This window comes from Anser cygnoides, chromosome 7 (genome assembly GCF_040182565.1).
Source record: "Anser cygnoides isolate HZ-2024a breed goose chromosome 7, Taihu_goose_T2T_genome, whole genome shotgun sequence".
NCBI classification, from domain to species: Eukaryota; Metazoa; Chordata; class Aves; order Anseriformes; family Anatidae; genus Anser; species Anser cygnoides.
Window position 1 is genome coordinate 12,805,794 of NC_089879.1, and position 18,641 is coordinate 12,824,434.

The 18,641-nt window shown below is 41.2% G+C and overlaps 3 protein-coding genes and 1 long non-coding RNA gene across 10 annotated transcripts in view; 1 reads left to right on the forward strand and 3 right to left on the reverse strand.

The window, feature by feature from the left end:
* The window catches only part of CFAP43 (cilia and flagella associated protein 43), a 44,756-nt gene extending 43,901 nt beyond the window's left edge, over positions 1-855 (forward strand). For 3 of the 6 annotated variants that reach the window (XM_048060360.2, XM_048060361.2, XM_013174514.3), the window contains one exon: positions 396-854. In XM_048060360.2, the coding sequence (XP_047916317.2) occupies positions 396-553 (158 nt within the window). In that variant the 3' untranslated portion in view covers positions 554-854. Of the gene's footprint in view, positions 1-395 lie in introns of all 6 variants that reach the window. The other 3 variants (XM_048060365.2, XM_048060366.2, XM_048060362.2) reach the window with 2 other exon arrangements.
* GSTO1 (glutathione S-transferase omega 1) overlaps positions 1-4,731 on the reverse strand; it is a 59,210-nt gene extending 54,479 nt beyond the window's left edge. The window contains exon 1 of the mRNA XM_013174522.3: positions 4,683-4,731. The gene's annotated coding sequence lies outside the window, so the exon portion shown is untranslated. The remainder of the gene's footprint in view (positions 1-4,682) is intronic.
* On the reverse strand, positions 1,713-4,790 carry SFR1 (SWI5 dependent homologous recombination repair protein 1). 2 transcript variants are annotated; one of them, XM_013174524.3, is made up of 3 exons: positions 4,683-4,790; positions 2,622-3,002; positions 1,713-2,404 (listed from the first exon to the last, which is right to left on the reverse strand). In XM_013174524.3, exons 1-3 carry the CDS (start codon positions 4,776-4,778, stop codon positions 2,213-2,215), a joined length of 669 nt encoding a protein of 222 aa, XP_013029978.3. In that variant the 5' UTR covers positions 4,779-4,790; the 3' UTR covers positions 1,713-2,212. The 2 variants fall into 2 exon arrangements, with proteins under 2 accessions (XP_013029978.3, XP_047916342.2); XM_048060385.2 differs by having other exon boundaries at positions 4,560-4,697.
* Positions 4,791-17,219: 12,429 nt separating this feature from the next.
* On the reverse strand, positions 17,220-18,393 carry LOC136791238 (uncharacterized). Its single transcript, XR_010832798.1, has 3 exons — positions 18,276-18,393; positions 17,941-18,148; positions 17,220-17,654 (listed from the first exon to the last, which is right to left on the reverse strand). It is a non-coding gene; the product is annotated as an uncharacterized lncRNA (long non-coding RNA).
* Between the last annotated feature and the right edge of the window lie 248 nt (positions 18,394-18,641).

The following is an 18,641-nucleotide window of genomic DNA, read 5'->3' on the forward strand; positions in this document are numbered from 1 at the left end:
CAATTAGCTTTTCTACCACAACTTATTTAATGCTATTTACATACGATCATACCTAGAGATTGGTGCTTCTATAGCCAAAGTTAATTGACTTTCCATACAGTCAAGTGAACATAGGACCAAGAAGCTGAGAAGGGTATGCATTATAAGGAAAACTGTATAGTTCTTTTCACTAGTAAAATGGTCTTAAAACATTGGGTGTGCAACCAGTGCCTTTTTTTTTAATTTTTTTTTTGCTTTATTCACTACTCTAAAGACTCTTAAAGCTAACTGTGAGTCTTTCCTTAAAACGCTTGCCTATTTTATACAAAACATGGAATAACTCTGGAGCAGGTCCAGTATAAAGACTATGCATCCACTATATGTACAGGGTGACCCTTACATTTTGTTTTATGCAGACATACAGCGTATTTCTGAAAGGAATGCAAAGCAACGTTACCGACAGATTTTGAAGCAGAAGAACCTGCGGGATCTCATAAAGGAACAGGAAAAACAGTTTGGAATTCTTCAGGCAGAAGCTGAAAGACTGAGATCAAGAACATTCCCTATTCTTTAAAAATCCCAGTCCTGGTAGATGTATAAGAAACTGGTCTTGTCTAAGACCCAGAGTTTGGACATACACCTTTTCTCCCTGAACTCTCAACACTTTCTTCTGTAATTTCTTTTAAAATAATACCAGTTTGAAAGATGCATGTTTATCTGTTTCATACATTTTATACCTAGTATTATCTACAATCTATTTCAGTTCACGTTATGTATTTCTGCTGTTTTGATTATATAAACATATAGTTCATTACAGAAAATAAATGGAAGATGTAATTGTGGAATGCATTTCCTTAGTGTGCAATATGCAATTGGAGGACATTTTGAAATGAAGTACTGCAAGAAAGATGTGATTTTACATCTACTGTTTATCTCTTCCATGCTTTAATTTTTCTTCCACTTCCACAAATTCACATAAAATCTGAACTTACCCCTTTCTAAGACCATTAATTAACTTTGATACCTTAGGTTCAGCAAAGTTCTACGCTTACAAGGAAGATTACTTCTGTTTTAACCTCACTACAGCTGCTTTTTTGCTTTATCACCTCTAAGTGAGGTCTCTAAGGATTCTAATTATATCTTGCACTCTTCTTGCAACATTTTTTTTTTCTTCCTGCTGAAACTTCCGTAGGAGAAGCAAGGGAATTACAAATATCCTAAAGGTCTCAGGGAAAAGAAGTACCCCTATCAGGAAGACCTATCATCATTTCTCAGTACGCTAGAGTCAAGAAGGAATAGTTTCTTAATCCTCAAACTGTGATCAGTAATAAAGGTCACTCCTCATTAAGTCTCAGCAGGCAGCAACATTCAGTATTCTTAAGAGCAAGAATTCTTGTGACTCCAAACTTAAGTCTAATGAGACCTATCAGTGTTACAATGAACTATTTGATCTGTGATTTTCTTTCCACTTGAGGTATATAAGAAATTACTCCTTATTAAGGAAAATGGGAAAAATAGTACACATATTAACAGTTAAGATACGGCCAATGACAACTGTGATTGCATATAAAAAATATTCACAGCAGGGAGCATTGTAGAACAGGTAGAGATTTACGCATTGTTACACTAGATAAGTGATGATTTTAAGGAGAATAAAAGCTGAAGAGTCATAGCAATACACACACAAGTGAGAAAATAAGCAATTTCAAATTAAAATAATTATAGAAAAACAGTTTGAAGAGACAACATTTATTGGGAGGATAAATGAAATGCTGTTTTATTCAGCTTTACTGCAGAAAGGTAAGCAAGGCTGTAGTTGGAAGCACTTCATTAGACAAGGGAGCGCTTTTCTTATACAAAGGAAAAAAAAAAAACTGCAGCTTTCACATAATGTAGTACGGCAGACAGATGTCAATTCCAATTTTCTTGCCTTCCCTTCTACCACCAGCTGTGTCTGAAGGGTTAGGAGGAACAGTTTCCCTAAAGGCAACTGTTTTGACCAGCATCTGAAAATGACTGTGTTTTCCAGAAGTCAGCATGAGTTCCATCTTTTCCCTAAAGTAATGCCTTGTACAGTGCCTGCCATATCTCTGTACGGTTTTACCAGTAGCTCATGAGAAAACCTCCTGGCAAAACAAAGTTCACTGTCTGATCGACACTTCTAAGGTTATCAGAATTCATTCAGTCTTTTCTGCTTACGCATGTGTGTAACTGAAAGCTTTGCACCAGTTGATTAGGTGTCTACAAAGTCTTCTTCTGTTCTGCTGTAGTGCAGTAACTGGTCTTCTAATCCAAAAGAATCTATCAGTTGACTGAGACTTGCTTTCTTGCCATCTGCAGAAAAAGCTGACTGTAGCTCATAGAGCATCAGCTGGGTACTGCTTCTCCATTTCACTATCAAAGCCTGCAGTTCAGACAGGTTGTTCTGAAATTGGGACAAAAAAAAGACATTTCAGCAAATGACAAGTCAGTTTCATACTCTGCAACAATCTACTTTTGAAATATGCTTAGAACCAAGATAATACACAAATACCACACAAACCAAATGGTTCAGTATTGCAACTTAAAGCAGTAAATGAAGATTTGACTCCATTTCACTTCAAAGGGCGATTTAGAAGAGCTTTTTCAGAGGTTCTCCTCACCTTAGATCGGTACATCTTGACCAGCTTTAGTCTTCGAAGCAGTTCTTCCTTCTCTTGCACTTGCTTCACCAGCCTTACTTTTTCTTCCAGGGACCATTGCTGACTAAGATCAGCCCTAACCCCGTTCTCTCCTGGTTCACAGAGATTGTTCTCCTGTGAGGGACTTTTGAAACATGCATGCCCAGTGCAGTTGCCTTCCAGGCTTTCAGAACCATCTTGCAACCTGGAACAATCCACACTTTTTTTTGGCAGATGCTCTTTGTCAACATCAGCACAGTCTTTTTCTTCACTGTCTATTTTGAGCCCCTTTGCCACTGTAAAATTAGCATTAAATGAACGTCTTGTTTTCCTTAATCGTTCCCTTAGAGTTGCACTCATTGGCTGAAGAAAATGAAGAACAGCAAAAGAGAGAAAGATCACAAAAATCTCATCTTTGATCAAATTTCAAAGAACCGAAACCAAACTCCATGCAGAATATGTCATATACATAAACATAATTGTAAAACCAGACTTATGAATTGTCACTGTAGCATTGGTAAACTTAAAGTTAACAAGTTGATTCCTTCCTTTCAGGTGTGTTTGCATACATGGGTGCAATTTACTGGAAAACGTACCTCCATGTTGCCTAGGACCAAATCCCCTTACTAAGGGAAAGCTACTCATCTAGTCTTCGTGCAGAAGACATGGCATTATATCAGCTTTGCTGATTTTATTTCATCTAGTTTGATTTCTCCTCTTATTTACTGGAGATTTGTTGTTGTTGCATCCCACCACACATTTTCTGTATTAGCACTAGTATAAAACATCTGTTTTCTACTTCCAAGTATCTGAAACAATCTAATTTCAACTTGTTCATGCTTTGAGGTACTTCACTAATGAACATCTAAAAAGCGTTTTTTTTCCTCATGTTGTGGTTTAACCCGGCTGGCAGCTAAACACCACACAGCCGTTCGCTCACCCTCCCCCCTCCCTCTCTGGGATGGGGGAGAGAAACGGGAAAGTGAAGCCTGTGAGTTGAGATACAGTTTATTAAGACAGGAAAATAATAATAACAATAATAATAATAATAGTGATAATGGTAATAGTATTAACAATAATAATGTGTAAGAAAACAAGTGATGCACAATGCAATTGCTCACCACCCGCTGACCGATGCCCAGCCTATCCCCGAGCAGCCGGCCCCCCACCCCGGCCAGCCACCCCTATATATTGTTTAGCATGACGTCAGATGGTATGGAATACCCCTTTGGCCAGTTTGGGTCAGCTGTCCTGGGTCTGTCCCCTCCCAGCTCCTGCTGCACCCCCAGCCTGCTCGCTGGCAGGACAGAGCAAGAAGCCGAAAAGTCCTTGGCCTGGTGTAAACACTGCTCTGCAACAATTAAAACATCAGCATGTTATCAGCGCTCTTCTCATCCTAATCCAAAACATAGCACCCTACCAGCTACTATGAGCTACTTAACTCTGTCCTAACTGGAACCAGGACACCTCAAAATAAGATAACAAGTATTTTTATAATTTGTGTCTAACATTTTTACCTGTGGGAAAATACTAAAATATGGGCAAGAAGGATTAGTTAAGGAACATTTGCAACCTAGCTTTATCCAGCATAGATCCAGCTTTTAGTAACACGCACTATGGTGAGTGTGACAGCATCACGGTACGCATGCTAGGAGAAACACCAAAAAGAGTCTGGCATTATGGAGAATATCCCAACTGCAATCAGAGTGTACTATATTCAACTGCAAGTAGAAGTCATGGAAAGACATTTTGCCTATAAAGGAACCCAGAAAACTACAACTTGAGCAAACTAAATAGTATTGAAATTTACTAGTATGGGATTTTTGGTAGACTGCAAATACTGAGTACATCACTTTATTCACAGCAAACATATACATATTCAGAGCAAGGCATGCCAAGAACACTCCTTACACCCCTTACCTGCACAATCTTGTAGCTGTAGGTATAAGCTACCTTATCTTTTGCCTTCCAACTACTTGATGATTTCATAAGCATTTTTCTTACTGTGAAGAATCACATTATTGGAAAAACAAGTTTTTATACCTGCTTCCCTGAACCAGTCCTCTGGGGAGCTGCTGTGCCAGAGTCCTTTGGAGTACTGCACAAAGATGTTAATTTATCAGATGCTGGTTCTTCCATCTTGGGATGGATATTTTCTGTTAAAAGACAAAATGAATTACGTGTAGTACCATTTTTACCTGATTATGAGTCACATGGCTGCAGAAATGAGTAAAAAACTCTAAGAAGAAATACTAGAGCTTATTTTCTAATTGTTAAGTTCATCAAGACATGTGCTAATGTTACACAATGGTTTTATGCACAAAGTAGCATCTTGCTTTATGAATACCTTTTCTTCAAGGTGACAAATGGCACTAGTAACTGGTATAAAGGATCTAGCTGTGAGTTTTGCGTATTATTTTTCCCACAGTCATAAAAATCTACTGTATTTGTTCTTTGAGATGAAAAATCCTACAAAAAAAAATCTAGGTGTTCTCCATTAGTATGTTTTTTTTTCCTCCTCCTAGTGCTATCTATAGCAGTGACATCTTTTTTCAATTGTTACACAGGATCAAGACAACTTATGAAGCACTTTGACATATTATAGTATGCCTGTATATCCAAAGTCAAATCCTGCAACACCAAACTCATCAAAAAAAGCTCACTCCAAACAAAATATTTTCTTAATCTGAATGGCCCATACTGCTTGTCTAACTTAAAGTCCTTACAAAGCCAGCTTGTGAAGAACCAGTCCCTTCGTTTAACTGTACCCCAAGTAGCGATAAAAGGATTGCTGGGAGCCACAAAATTTTTATTGTCCATCTGTATAAACAATTAATCTTTTTTATAAAAAAATAATTGCGTACCCAGGTCTGTGAAAATTATCTACTGTTTCATTTGATCCTTCTGGGGATGCTGCTTGAAAAAGTAATTACTCATGCAAGTGGACTTTTAGATTACAAGTATGCATTCCCAGTTTGCTCAGAAAAGCAACTTAATTAAAATGATAAATCATACCACTCAGCATGTATCAACTTTAAATTGATTTGGCAATGTCTGACTTAGTTTAGCACTTGCGAACCACCTGCTAATGACCAAAATGCAGCTGGAAAATCGTCAGCTACACCCTCTGTTTACCTAAAACTTGCCACTGGGAATTTCAAAACACAAGTCTCTTAAAAATAAAATCCTACAAACAAGACACTGGGCAACGCAGGACTGGCACAAGGGGCTTCCTCTTCCAAGATGAAACATGCCAAAGCTTTACTAACCCAGCAACTCTGCTCTTCCTGGCTCTGTACCAAGGACACCTCCGTTATCTCCTCATCTTCATTTGTCTCGTCAAGTCAGCGTTCCCCCCCACTTGTTCCAAATTCAACCGATGGCATTCTATTAGGGAAAAAAAAAAAAAGAGAGACACAATTACTAAAGAAAGTCAAATTAATTGGATTTTTTAACAATCTGTACATTAAAAAGGAAACCTACAGAACCCATCTGTGATATTACTATTGTTTCTTAATCCAAGCAAGACTACAAAACGCAATATCATGCCTATATAGTACTGAGCTTGTCATAAATTTGGCTCTCTTACTACCAAGAAGCAAAATAATTTGGAGCCTAAGGGATAGCTCCAGCAAACTTGTTCAACTCTTTCAAAAACGAAACCAAACCCACAAAACCTGTGGCTTTACATCCCAACGCAGATCACTTGCCTTCAAGCGACCACGAGCACAGCGAAGACTTTTTCACAACACTTCACTAACACCGTTACTTAAACGTGTTCCTTAAACTTTTTAATAGGACGTTCGCCCACAGGCACACTCTTAAAGCCCTCCCCCGACACCCCAGAACCCTTTGCCGGACCCGGAGGGACCCGTCCCCAGCAGCACCCCCAAACCCTGTGGGGCCGAGCCTCCCCCTGCCCCTCACGGCCCCTCACCGCCTCAGGGCGCCCCGCTCCCGGAGCCGCGGGCGGCGCCTGCGCGCGGGCAGTGAGGGCGGGCAGCGCTGCGCCTGCGCGCTGGGAAAGCGCTGTGGGGCTGCGGGGCGGGCGGGCGCGCTAAGGGCGCCCTGCGTGCGGGCGGGCGAGTGAAATGTTGTCGGGTTTATGTGCTCGGCGGGGGTGGGCTTGTGCTGTGATCCCCACACCGCCACCACGCTACGTGGGCGTTGTGTGTGCTTCTGTTGCGGCTGGGCTAGGCTGCCGTGTTCCTCAGGCCAGCGTGGGCACGCTGCTTTCTGGCCCCGGTGGTGCTCAAGGCTGGGCGCCATCTTGTTGTGTGCCTGCCCGCCTCAGGGAGAGGGGCTCTGGCCGCGCCATGGCGCTCGGCACCATGAGAGGTCGGTGGGGCAAGCCCAGGCCTTTTGGCAGTGCCAAGAGAACCATGACGCTGCCTCACGCAGTGATCACCTCAGGTGCTGTCCCCTCACTGAAGGGGGAGAGCTGTGCCTGGGGACCCCACCCTGAGGAGCGTGATATAGGGGTGTGGGAAGCACAAATTGAACCACGCTGCCTCAGTTGTACAGGAAGGAGAAGTGAAAATGAAGAAACTTGACTGGAAAAGCAGGCAGGTAGATGGTGAAAATGGCAATGAGCAGCCCCAGCGGTAGTGGCAGCCCTGTGGTTCGGTGCCAGACTAGACCGCCCTGACGTGCAGGTGCTGCTGAAGCAAGTGTAACTCCTGTCCTCAGCAAAGTGTCCTGTTCCTGTCCTCAGCAAAGATCTCTGCCATGCTGCAGACCTCATTCCCCCAAATGAACTTTCACATTTCTCAAAACCGATCCATGTAAAATGTTTTTCCAATATAACTGTGTAAGGACTGAGCAAATGGTTGGAAGTGGCCGTAACAGCAACAGCGCCTGCGAGTATCAGTGGTTCCTTCAGCACTGGCTACAACTGAGCTGCTCCACGCTGCCTTCACACAGCTCTGCTGGTCACTGCACATGGAGAATATACACTTGCAGTCTCCATGTATCATTCACGTAATTTACATAGCAGAACTGAATGAGTATCTTGTTTGATTCCTCCTTACAACTGTGGTTGAGGATACTGAATTTTCTTTTTGTTTCCTGTAACTTCTCATCTTACTGAAACAAGATAACTGAGAGGTGAGTAAGCACAGAGCATGGTCAATGTTAGCAGTTGCTGTGCTTTTAACCAAAAGTATACATAGATTCACTCAAATTCACTGTTTCAAATAGAATCTCAGTGATGACAGCAACCTTTTTCTCTCATAACATCAACAATAAAAGATATAAAAGCATTCACAGCCCATCTGTAAGAAGTCAGTTTTGGAAATCAGAAATCTGGGCCTTTAGATTATTCTTGGTACAGGAATTGACTATCTGTGTGTGAAACTGCATATTTGCTAAACTTTATTTCTAAATATTTGAAAATATGCATTTACCAAATGTGGGAAGTTAAATTTTGTGACAAAATTGTATGATCAGCTATAAACATCTAGCAAAAAACACGCACAGTATCTCTACTGTACTTGAGGCAGTTCTGAAGCATTTTTAAGCCCCAATGTGATCTAGACCATTTTTTTAAATACCTGCAGTTAATTTTATGTCACTTTTTTTTTTTTTAAGTATCTAAAAAATGGGCAATTGCTAATAGAACTGCTGCTGCAAATTCATCAGGTGGGTTGGATTTCAAATGCACTGGAGCTTTGAGACAACATGTCTCTGGGTTCACAACATGTTTCCTTCTGTCTCAAGGCTGGTCCCGTTTTCAAATTACTCATGCTCTGTTGTACAGACATGCTAACAGTTGTGTTGCACAAGAACAACAGAAAGCTTGAGATTTTAGATCATTTGCCAGCTAAGATTCCAGTAAGATTTTACAAGAACACAACATGAAAAAGTCATCCTGTGCATTATCGTGGCTGCCTTATTAGATTAACGCCCATGTGCCCCACCCCAGGTGAGGATTCCAGCCAGCCTGAGACTGAATGTAGAAAGACGGTTCCACATGGAGGGTTTGGGTGTTTGATGGACTGCACAACAAGGGGAGAAAAGGAAATTTTATCATTAGTGTTCACTGATGGGCAGTCACTCTAAGAGGTCCTGTTTCAGGTTGGTATTAAGTGTTTAGCCATTTGCTAAGCTTACCTAGGGATTCACTGGGTGTTTACACGTGAGTAGTCCTGCAATTTACATAACTTGTCCAAAATGTGGCAGGAGGCCCCTGACCAAGGTGGGAACTGGAGAGTAATCTCAGTCACTACCCAGTGACTTAAAGATAGCAAACAGGAGTCAGACTAAAACCTTCCTCTCAAAAAGTGTGCCTCTGCTTCCCTTGAAGAAAAAGAGATTGTCCATATGTATTGTGCATACGACTGTCCATATTCACGCTGGCATGTGTATAGCACGATGTAGAGCGTTTTGTGTGCTTTTCAGTTAAGCTCACCAATGTGTGCACACAGTTAAGCATTATAATGGCTATTGTTGGATTATCTTTTATTCCTTTTGTGATCAGAGTAATTTGAGTTAAGCAAAATGAAAGAAAAAAAATATGATAGGAAATGGTGCACTCGGTAATGAAATTGTTGAGATCTGTTTGCTGAACATACTGCTTCCCTGCAGAGAAACTTGTTTCCCTAAAAAACAAGCAGGAAAATATGCATCCTTCTTTTATTTTCTTTGGTGTTCCTATGGTGATGTTTTAGCGATTGGATTTTTTTCGGTTTTACACCAGGTGAATGGCAGACAATATGCCTGCACATGTGAAAGATGCTCTCTATGGAAGGTCTCTTTCATTAATCTCATGGTGCCAGACGAGCACTCAGGCTTCAACATCTTCATTGACAGGACAAGAACATGTTGTATTCCCCCATGGCATTATCTCTTGTGGCAAATACAGAGAGGAGAGTAGTAAAGTATACTGACTCTGGGTTTAGAGGCTCCCATTTGGCCTTGTAAAGTGCCAGGGGCATCACAAAACGTCCATTTAACGGCTTGCTGGGCACCAGAGCCGTGCCTTTTCTCCTTAAACATCACCAATGAGTAACTGAGATGTTAGTCAACACACCAAGTCTTGAGGCACATATGCATTGCCCCCTCTTCTCGTTTTTTGGAAATCTGTTGATCTTGTTTAAAGCCAAATGGTGTATCCTGACGCATGAAGTTCGCTGCACTGTCTGCATGTTTTCTCTTGCCGGAGGCAGGAGGGTGGAGTGTTTTTATGTGCCCAACCACTAACTGCTGCAAACATTTTTAAATCCTTACCCATTTCAGCATGGGCCTAGGGCTGTGTTTTCCCTGGCTGCAATTCACTCCTCAGAAAAATGTTCTGACTTGTTTATAGCCATGTAAATGTATCAAAGGAAGGGCTGCATAGGCCAGATTCCCAGAGTAAAACCCGTTTAGACTACAAAAAAACTTGACCTTGGGATACAGATTCTGCTCTTATAATGGTGCAAATGTCCACTAATTACACTGAAGTTGCTAGGACGACATCAGCGTAAAGCTGAACCAAAAGCAATATTCTGCCTTTTCTGCTCTGCGCCTGGGGCTTGCTTGGGCTCCACCATATTTTTTGCTTCAGTTTTCAAAGTACCTGTGTTGAAAAGAAAAACCGACACAATTTCTTGTAGCTGAGCGGTACTGCAATTTGCCATTACAAAAGGTAATGTAAAAGCCAGATGAGATGGACTTCCTAGTTCTTGCTGCTGCTTGCGAGAACAACCGAGTGGGTGAGGCGCAGTGCTAATGAAAGGGAACAACCTAAGAATGTCTTTTATTTTTGTGTCTGCATGTGGGATTTTCTCTGGCATAGTCATGCCAAAAATTACAGTGTTTGAAGTCTTTATGAGACTAGCAGGCAGAGAAGGGAAACAATAAACAGACCTTCAGTGTTTTTGTCTTTGGTGGGGAAGTGATTGATCATTATTTTAAGAAATTTCAAGGCTTTTAAATCTAAGCCCTTGCCCGAACTAGTACCTGTTACAGCTTTTGTCATGTGTGATGGTCTGAGCATATTTTTGTGCTCGAGGTATTTGGGAGATTTTGTTTTTTCGTAAGGAACATGCAGCTCTCTGCCCTGCAATGCTTACTCGAAGTAAATGTTAAATTGGGCTTGCTTTACATCCTCATTTCAAAAGTCTATGTCAATTTTTAAGATCAGGTTAGAAGGGAGAAGTTCTTGGAGAAACTGTGGGTGAAATCTGGCTTAGTCTTGGTGTCTTAACTTCCCTGGTCTTCAAGTATCGTAACAGAGGTTCTTGCACCTCCTCAGCTGTTCGTGGGGACAAGCAGACTCCTTGGTGGTTGGCAGAGCACAGTCTTCTGTGAGGGAGAACAGACAGCATCCCTCAGCTAAGCAGAATCATCAGGAGCTTTGCTGAGGCAAAAAGCCCAAATTCAGAAACTGGTAATGTCTCTCTCTTCCTGTAATAGCCATCGCTGCAGAAGTTCGACTGACTGGATGTGTTTGCATGACACAGGTCGTAGGGGAGTTTGAAGAGTTGTTTTGGTTCCTCTCGTCCTTATACAAAAGTCAATTTCTTGCTGTGTCCAGGTAACTCATAGGTTGATCGCATTTGTCTGTGCTTCTGGCTGCTAAAGCTGAAAGCGTGGACGTGGTTTATCTGCAAGTGTAGCTGGAGCGAGTTTGGGGGCTGGTACCAGAGTCTGTAGGCCTTGGGGGGACCCAGTGGATCAGACTGGGGTACCAGACAAGTCCTGCAGCGAGCAGGTAAGCACAGACACAGACACGCACCTTGCATTCTTCCTGGACTCCTGGGGTCTCACTGCTGCTCTGAATGTAGACCTAAGTGAGTCTTGTCCCTCATCACTTCAGCAACATCCCTCGTTATTGGTTTTGGTTTAGAACAACAACAAAAAAAAAAACATCCTGCTGAGCACACCCCCTGCCTCCTAAACTGCAGCATCAGCAGGCAGGATGTAAAAGTACACTCCCTCCCTGTTATTAAGAAACAAATTAACTCATTAACCTGAGGCTACAGAAAGCCATGTAAAGTAAAAAAATTAGAGGTCTTTTCCTAAGAATGAAATATGAATGTGGTGTTCTGAGAATTTTCCCTCTCTGGATACTGGTGACAAGGAGGTGCCACATAAAGATCTGAGAGTTCAACGCGGCAGTGCTGTCAGACATTTGCCTACACTTCTGTTGCAAACCAGGCTCAGAATTCAAAATACTCGTGTGAGAGCTGGCTCAAAGAGCTTTTCTGTTTTCCTGGTCATGCAGTTAGTAACTTACATGATAATTTAAATGTGCTCATTGTTGTGAGAGGTGGGCTATGTCTGTAAAATATCTGTGCAAACAAAATCACACATCTAAGCACAGCTACCTTAGGAAAAAATCCACCGACAGTAGTGAATAGGCATGAAATACTCGCTTTTAATATAAAGGTTGAAGCAAATTCTTTGAAAGCCAGAAGATTCAAAGTATTTACAGATCATGGGATCTAAATAAGCCCTTGTTTAATCAACCCTCCCTTCAAAACACTCAGCTATAGGGAAGGCACCAAGAATGCTGCTGTCCCATCTCTGTCAGCAAGGGATACACGCACTGAGGCTTTTTGACTTCCCGTACTGTCCTGAGTAAAATGTGCTGCTTGTGCCTGTTCCGGCTCATCTCAAGGTGGATAACCCAGTGTTTGTGAGCTGTAGTGGTTCTGTTCTAATTATTTCCAGAGTAATTTCGGGGCAAAATTCCTGATCCCGTTCATATCTGAAATAACAGCATGTGGAACCCCTTTCTTCACATAGGCATGCAGAAGGACCTTTACTAACGGGTAATAGACATTGTACCATTTTCATACAGCCTCAATGGGCTTAGAAGAACATTTGTCCTAAATGGTGTCCCGTAATGTTGATCTGATACTAAGAAAATTAAGAAAATTCTTTGGTGAGCCAAGTTAGAAATTGCTACCCACTTTAGCTGGGGACGTTTCTGCATCAGTTGACCATGTAGCTGCGAGGCTGTGTCCTGGCATCAGTGACCTTCATCCCTTGTATCAGTGGTGATGTAAAAAGGGCACTTTGTCACCCTCTTTTGACAGTCACGCCGTAAGATAGCACTCCTGCAACTGGAAATCTCCTGATGTATTCACAGCTGAAAGGAGAGTTACTCTGGTTTTGATGTTTTCAAGTTTAGTGCATTTTCCTTGAGTTAATTACAAGCATTTTCTTGGGTAACATATGCCAGAATAAGCTATTTCATCATTGTTAAGTGCTTGGTGGTAACTCAACACATGGGTATGCATTGACAAGTTTTCTCTTGAAAGACTCCACAGGAGTGAGATCAGCAGATAGATCACCCTGGAGTTTTAACTATCATGTACCCTGCCTCTTCTTGAGTCTGTAAATCCAGGTGTGATTAACCTTAAAACTGCCCACAGTGATGTCTAGATAGAAAATCCTTTGTGCCATCCCTCATTTTTCTAAGATCATGTGCATGTATAGCTGCACCCTGCGTAATCATGTGTGAAACACGGGTACAAAGAATAATCAAGAATATCATTCTGCACCATGCAGTTTGTTTTCTTCTGTGACAACTTTTTTTGCATTTCAGAAATAAATTCTGGGTCAGATTTATTTTTTTTTTTCTTTTTTTTTGCCTTAAAGCAGGATTCTCACGTTCTAAAAGCCTACCTTACTTCAGCGTTTTGGCCTATCAAGGCCATTAGTAGAATGAACACAACTGAAATCTAAGATTTCCTTTCCATTTATGCCCCACAGATGCAGCCATGTTTGAAGTGATGCTGTAGATGATTAAACTGTGGCTTAATGGTCATCATCTCTGGCAGAGGAATCCCAAGAGATGGCCGCCAATTCCAGAAGATTTTGAATGAAGACATTGGTATGTGTTAAATCAAAGCATCTTTAGAACATATTTCAAAATTAAATGTTGACTGTGTTTTCCCACTGATGTTTTAAAACTGCAGGTCTTAAGTAAAGCAGTAAACAGTGCACTGAAAGGACACTCTTAGAATATTCTTTCTAACTCTTTAAAATACTGTTTTCAGTTATCCATAACAGTTCCTTGAATACTTAGCGCAGAAATATTCCGTGAATATTTCAGATGCACACAGTACACAACAAACAATGAATTTGTATTTGAACATGTGCTTGTTTATTGATTAGTTGTTTATACGTTGAGAGTTGTACATCCTAATATTTTACTGTACACTTCTATTGCTTCTAAATGCTGTTTTGTTTTTCACCAGTCAGTTATTGTTCAGTTGTCCACAGTGCCCAGTGCATTTGTTTTAGGAAAAGCAGGATTCCACAGACACTGCAAATAACTCCAGTAAAATAAAGAATAAAAGCAGGAGCATGTAATTCTAATAACTCATTTAACACCAGCTCAACCATAGTTCACCGCCCTGCCTCATGTAGCTGACTGCTCTTGACTCTTTCTGGCAATTGCTGAGTCTCTGTTTCCATTGCATCTCTTCCATTTGGTCTCTATCTTCCTAAGGCTTCCTTATATAATATTTCATGTGCATGTGTTGGCTTGTTGATTTCTTTGTTTTGTTTGATTGCGTATTCTTGGCATGCATTAGCTTCTACAGATGCTTTTCTCTCTTCCATATTTTGTATACTGAGATGGAGGGGATCAAACCTTGTATTGATGAGGTTGGGGATATGTCAGTAGGTATTGGACGTGGCTGTTTATTGGCAAAAAGCATTTCCTCTAGGAATATTAAGAACACCAGTTTCCAATGCACACTTTTCACGCATGCACTACTAAGTAAATACCTACTGAAACGAAGTTCAACACTGCCTGCTGGTCACGTATATCAACTTCACTAATTTGGCACTGGTTGTCATCTTCCAGCAAAATATAGTAGTTTTACCTGCAGTTACAGGTTTAAAGATATCTGCAAAACTGCTAAATTGTTATTATCAAAACAGTAATTAACAGAAGTGTCGTGGAATTAAGCTAGGCCAGCATGTGTTTGACAGCCTTGGGCGATGCTGGGAATGAAGCCCCCAGCTCAGCACAATACGTAAATACGCATGTAGCTTTAAGCATGTGGGTAGTCCCCATGAAGGGTAGTGGTGGTTCACAGCAGTCAGAGGACTGGGAAGCCTGAGGAAAAGCTGTGGGAACAGGAAAAGCTGCGTCTGATGTTGAAATCCCTAATGGCATGTACGACAACAGTGTTCAAATACATAAAAGTGGTAGTGACAAAAAAGGAGGTAAGTTACACTGAGAATGCAGAAGAGAAGGAGATCCTCAGCTGAAGCAAGAGTTACTTGTTTTAGAACTCCCAAGATATTTTCCAACAGCAAGCACAGTGAGATGTGCACCTGATTGGCTATGAAATCTCTGGACAATTTTGGTGTCTTTTAAAGAAAAATCTGTTGAGAATAGGTAAGTGGAGCTGGGTCTTGGAACAGGGAGATGGATAAGATATCTACTTGATAGCTTTTTCAGCCATATTTTTCTACAGTTCTACAATTTCATGTGCTTCAAATTACACACATATATCAAAATGAATATATAAAGACTCTCGCAATGTTCACCCTTACAGGCTTAGGCAAGTATTATTCTGTCAGAAGGGGGAGCAGTGGAACGGAGTTCTCACTGGGCTCCCTGCAAGTACCTACCTAATCTTTACAAGAGAAACTGGATTCAGCGAGCTCAGTGGACTGAACTCCAGTCATACACACACTTGTTAGTGAGGGTTCATCAAATCAAATCACCACCTATACTGTGCTTGATCCACAATTTTTATCTTCCCCTCATACCTAACACAAGGATTTTCTTAGTATAGCTTTGAATTTTTGAGAGGGGAGAAATATTTTATTCTGAAATCTATGCTGAAAACTAAAACCATCGGAGTTACTGAAGTTACGTTATTTGCTGAGGTTACAAAACCTTCAGCTGACAACTTTAATCATGGATGTTAACAAAGTGGGAGTCAAAGCACAGTTCTTTTGAAGGCACTGGGTAAGCAAGGCGGTCACCATAACATGCATCTGACAACCTGCGGCAACGGTACATTTTCTCAGAAAGATCCATCCCAGCAAGAACATCTGAAATCCATAAAATACAGAGTGAGATGAGCCCAGAGCACCTTGATTTTGATAAGGGAAGGCTGCGTGTTATCACATGTCTCACAAGCTGAACTTTGGACAGGAGCAAATTAATGGAAATCTGAATCACTTTGAAATGAAAAGGCTGAATAATAACAAATTTCCAGGCAGTGATCATCTTGCTGACAAGAAGTGACACACAAGAGCCTTGGCTTTTGGGAAAGGCAGTACCTATGTGCTTTGGGTCAGAAAAGGGATTTTTCAAGCAGAGACATGAAAATAGAGATGGGCATAGCCAGAAGGTTCAGAGCCAAATCAGAAAGTGTGCCAGAAACTGGAAGTAGAGTTTACATAAATAGCTTGGCCCTAAGTTTTCAGTGTTCACTTACAACTCTCTTAGTCAGAACTTTTTCAAAAATCATCTGCTAGCCTGAAGTCAGTGTTCAAGCCCTGGTACAAGCAATGCACTACAAATAAAAGCTTCCTTTTCCCTCAGGGTTTTCCCCTGCCAGCTGAGCTGCTAGAGTGCAGTGTACTGGCCATCATGCTGCCGTTTCTCCTTTTGCTTATGATTAAATATCTTCCTGGCACTGGAGGAAGGCTGGTTTGCAAAATGAGATCCTCCTGCAGGCAGCGTTATGTGAAAGAGTGATAGAACCACTGTGTGGCCATTACTGAGGAGAGCAAGAAACGAAAGCGTAACTCTGAGTTTAGAAGCCAGATTATATAAAGAGGCTTTCCTCTGCTTCTGCTCTTTATCTTCTCTGCATATTCCTTGTTTACATCCTTGCTGTTTTAGTCATTGTGACTGAAGTTGTAATAATGTGTACAAAAATGGTGAGCTTTTCCAGGAGAAGCCCCATTGTGCAAGGCAGTGTGATCCCAGCCAACTTAGGGTCATCTTTTCCTTGCAACCATCAGGACAACTATATGAAAGAAGTCCACAGTTAAAAATGAAGAAGTGTTCTTGTCTAGCTCCAGAGCCTTAGGAGTCCTGCAGAAAATAAAACATTCCCAATCAACTCTGGCACATTGGCGAGCTGCCATACAGTTGTCCTCTTGAGGTTATCATTTCAGTCGTACCAGTGAGTTACAGACCAGTTACACGAGCTGTGTTAGGTGCAGCAACTGGGACATCTGGGTTCTAACTGCATCAACTGCAAGAGGGTCAGGCATGGCAGAGCTACGTGATTTCTGCAGGTGATACTGTCAGTACTGCTACAGCTATGCCAATAACCGTGGGTAGATGTACCGCAGGCTGTATTGTACCATTGTGTTCTTTTGAAGCAGAAATAAGTAAGGTGGAAGGACCGCAGACCAGCACTGATCTGTTCTGTTATCTGCTGGGCCCTAAATCTTCTCTTTGTTTATCCTTCAACAAACAGATTTTGGTTGGAATTAGCATATCACCTGCGGTTTTGTATGGCAAAGGTGTGTCTGGCTGGAGATTTGCTTGCAGAAGCATGATCTCTAATGAAAGGTGGGAGGCTTGGAGAGGTGTGGGGGAATGGGAGCATACAGAAAATAACCCCGGATGGTGCTGGATACTGCTTTTAACCCACATAAGAAGAAAGCTACAAACCGAAAAGTGTTCTAGATTAAAGAGCAGTGAGGGATCATAAAACAGATTGAAAAACATTTGTTAATGAGCTGCCAGCTATGAATTTCAACTTCTACAATATAGTTCAAATATTTACTCTCATTCTAGCTATTGATAAATGGGGTGACTAACTACTCTGTAGCCTCAGCCATCGTTTCCAGCTTTTACTTCTTTTTATAATTAACACAGAGGCAAGACAAAAAAGGAATGGGTGGAGACTGGCTGATTTTAACCCTAATATCTGTTTTTCAAGTGGTTTCTGAAGAGAAGCATCGAGAAGTGTTGTGCCTGTTGAATACTGTGGGTCTGATCTGTAGTTCTGCTTCTGTGGGCCCATTTGTATGATCAGGAGTTCTGTGCCAGGCTGTCAGCTATCGATGTGAAACTTGATCTGAAGTGCTAGCCTATAAAAATGGAAGGAAATCCACAAATGCTATAATTACGTAACAAGATACAGGTTAAAAGGCACTGTGAGATAGATAATGATAAAAATTAAAATATATATATATCTTTTTATAATTTTTATTTAAGCACAAAAATATAAAATAAAAATATAAAATGTAAAATATACTGTATATTATTTATACTAACACGTAAAAATATATAAAATCTAAACATAAACTCCTTAAATCCCATAAAATATACAAATCTTTACATAACAACAGAAGCTGAGAAAGATAGACCTTGTACCTTGTGGCCAAGATCTTAAAGAAAATTCTCAGTGCGGCAGGAGGTTGGATCACAGTTTCAGTCTGGGCCAGCTTTCCCACAAACAGAGCGAGGACCAGCATTGTCACAGGGATCACCACCACAGAGCAGGCAGCACTCCGCAGTTTCCTGTCTCCAAACCCTTGCAGTGACCAGGCTGAACAAAGTGACTACAATGCTCCTTGCAAAGCTAGAAAGACGGAAGGGTGTCTTTTTGAAAGCAATCAATTCACCTTAAAAGTCAGAAGAAAAATATGTTCTAGAGGAAGACACCTATAACATCATCTATGGGAAGAGCTGTTAGCAGACTGACTCACCTGCAGTTCCACTGAGCACTGTGACTCCTTTAGTGCTTGTTCCTGAGGGGTTCTCGTGGAATCAAGGACTGCTAAACATATAGAGGTCTCTTATTTTTCAAGGTGCAATGAAAGAAGTATTTTTCTTACCTTCTCACATATACTCCCTGACTCCTTGCCGCAAGCCCTGTGTGCAGTATAGACTATAGTAGCTTTGGATAGGTTCTTAGACTTTCATAGCCTTTTTACTCACTTTAAAAAGTAGTTTAGAACAGGTACATCAGTCTTTTATTCCAGGTCCAGCTTTTTATTGGTGCTGTAAACTGCGTATGTCTTATCAGCAGTCATCTAGTTCTTCATTTTATCAGTATGTCTTGAGCTGAAGCA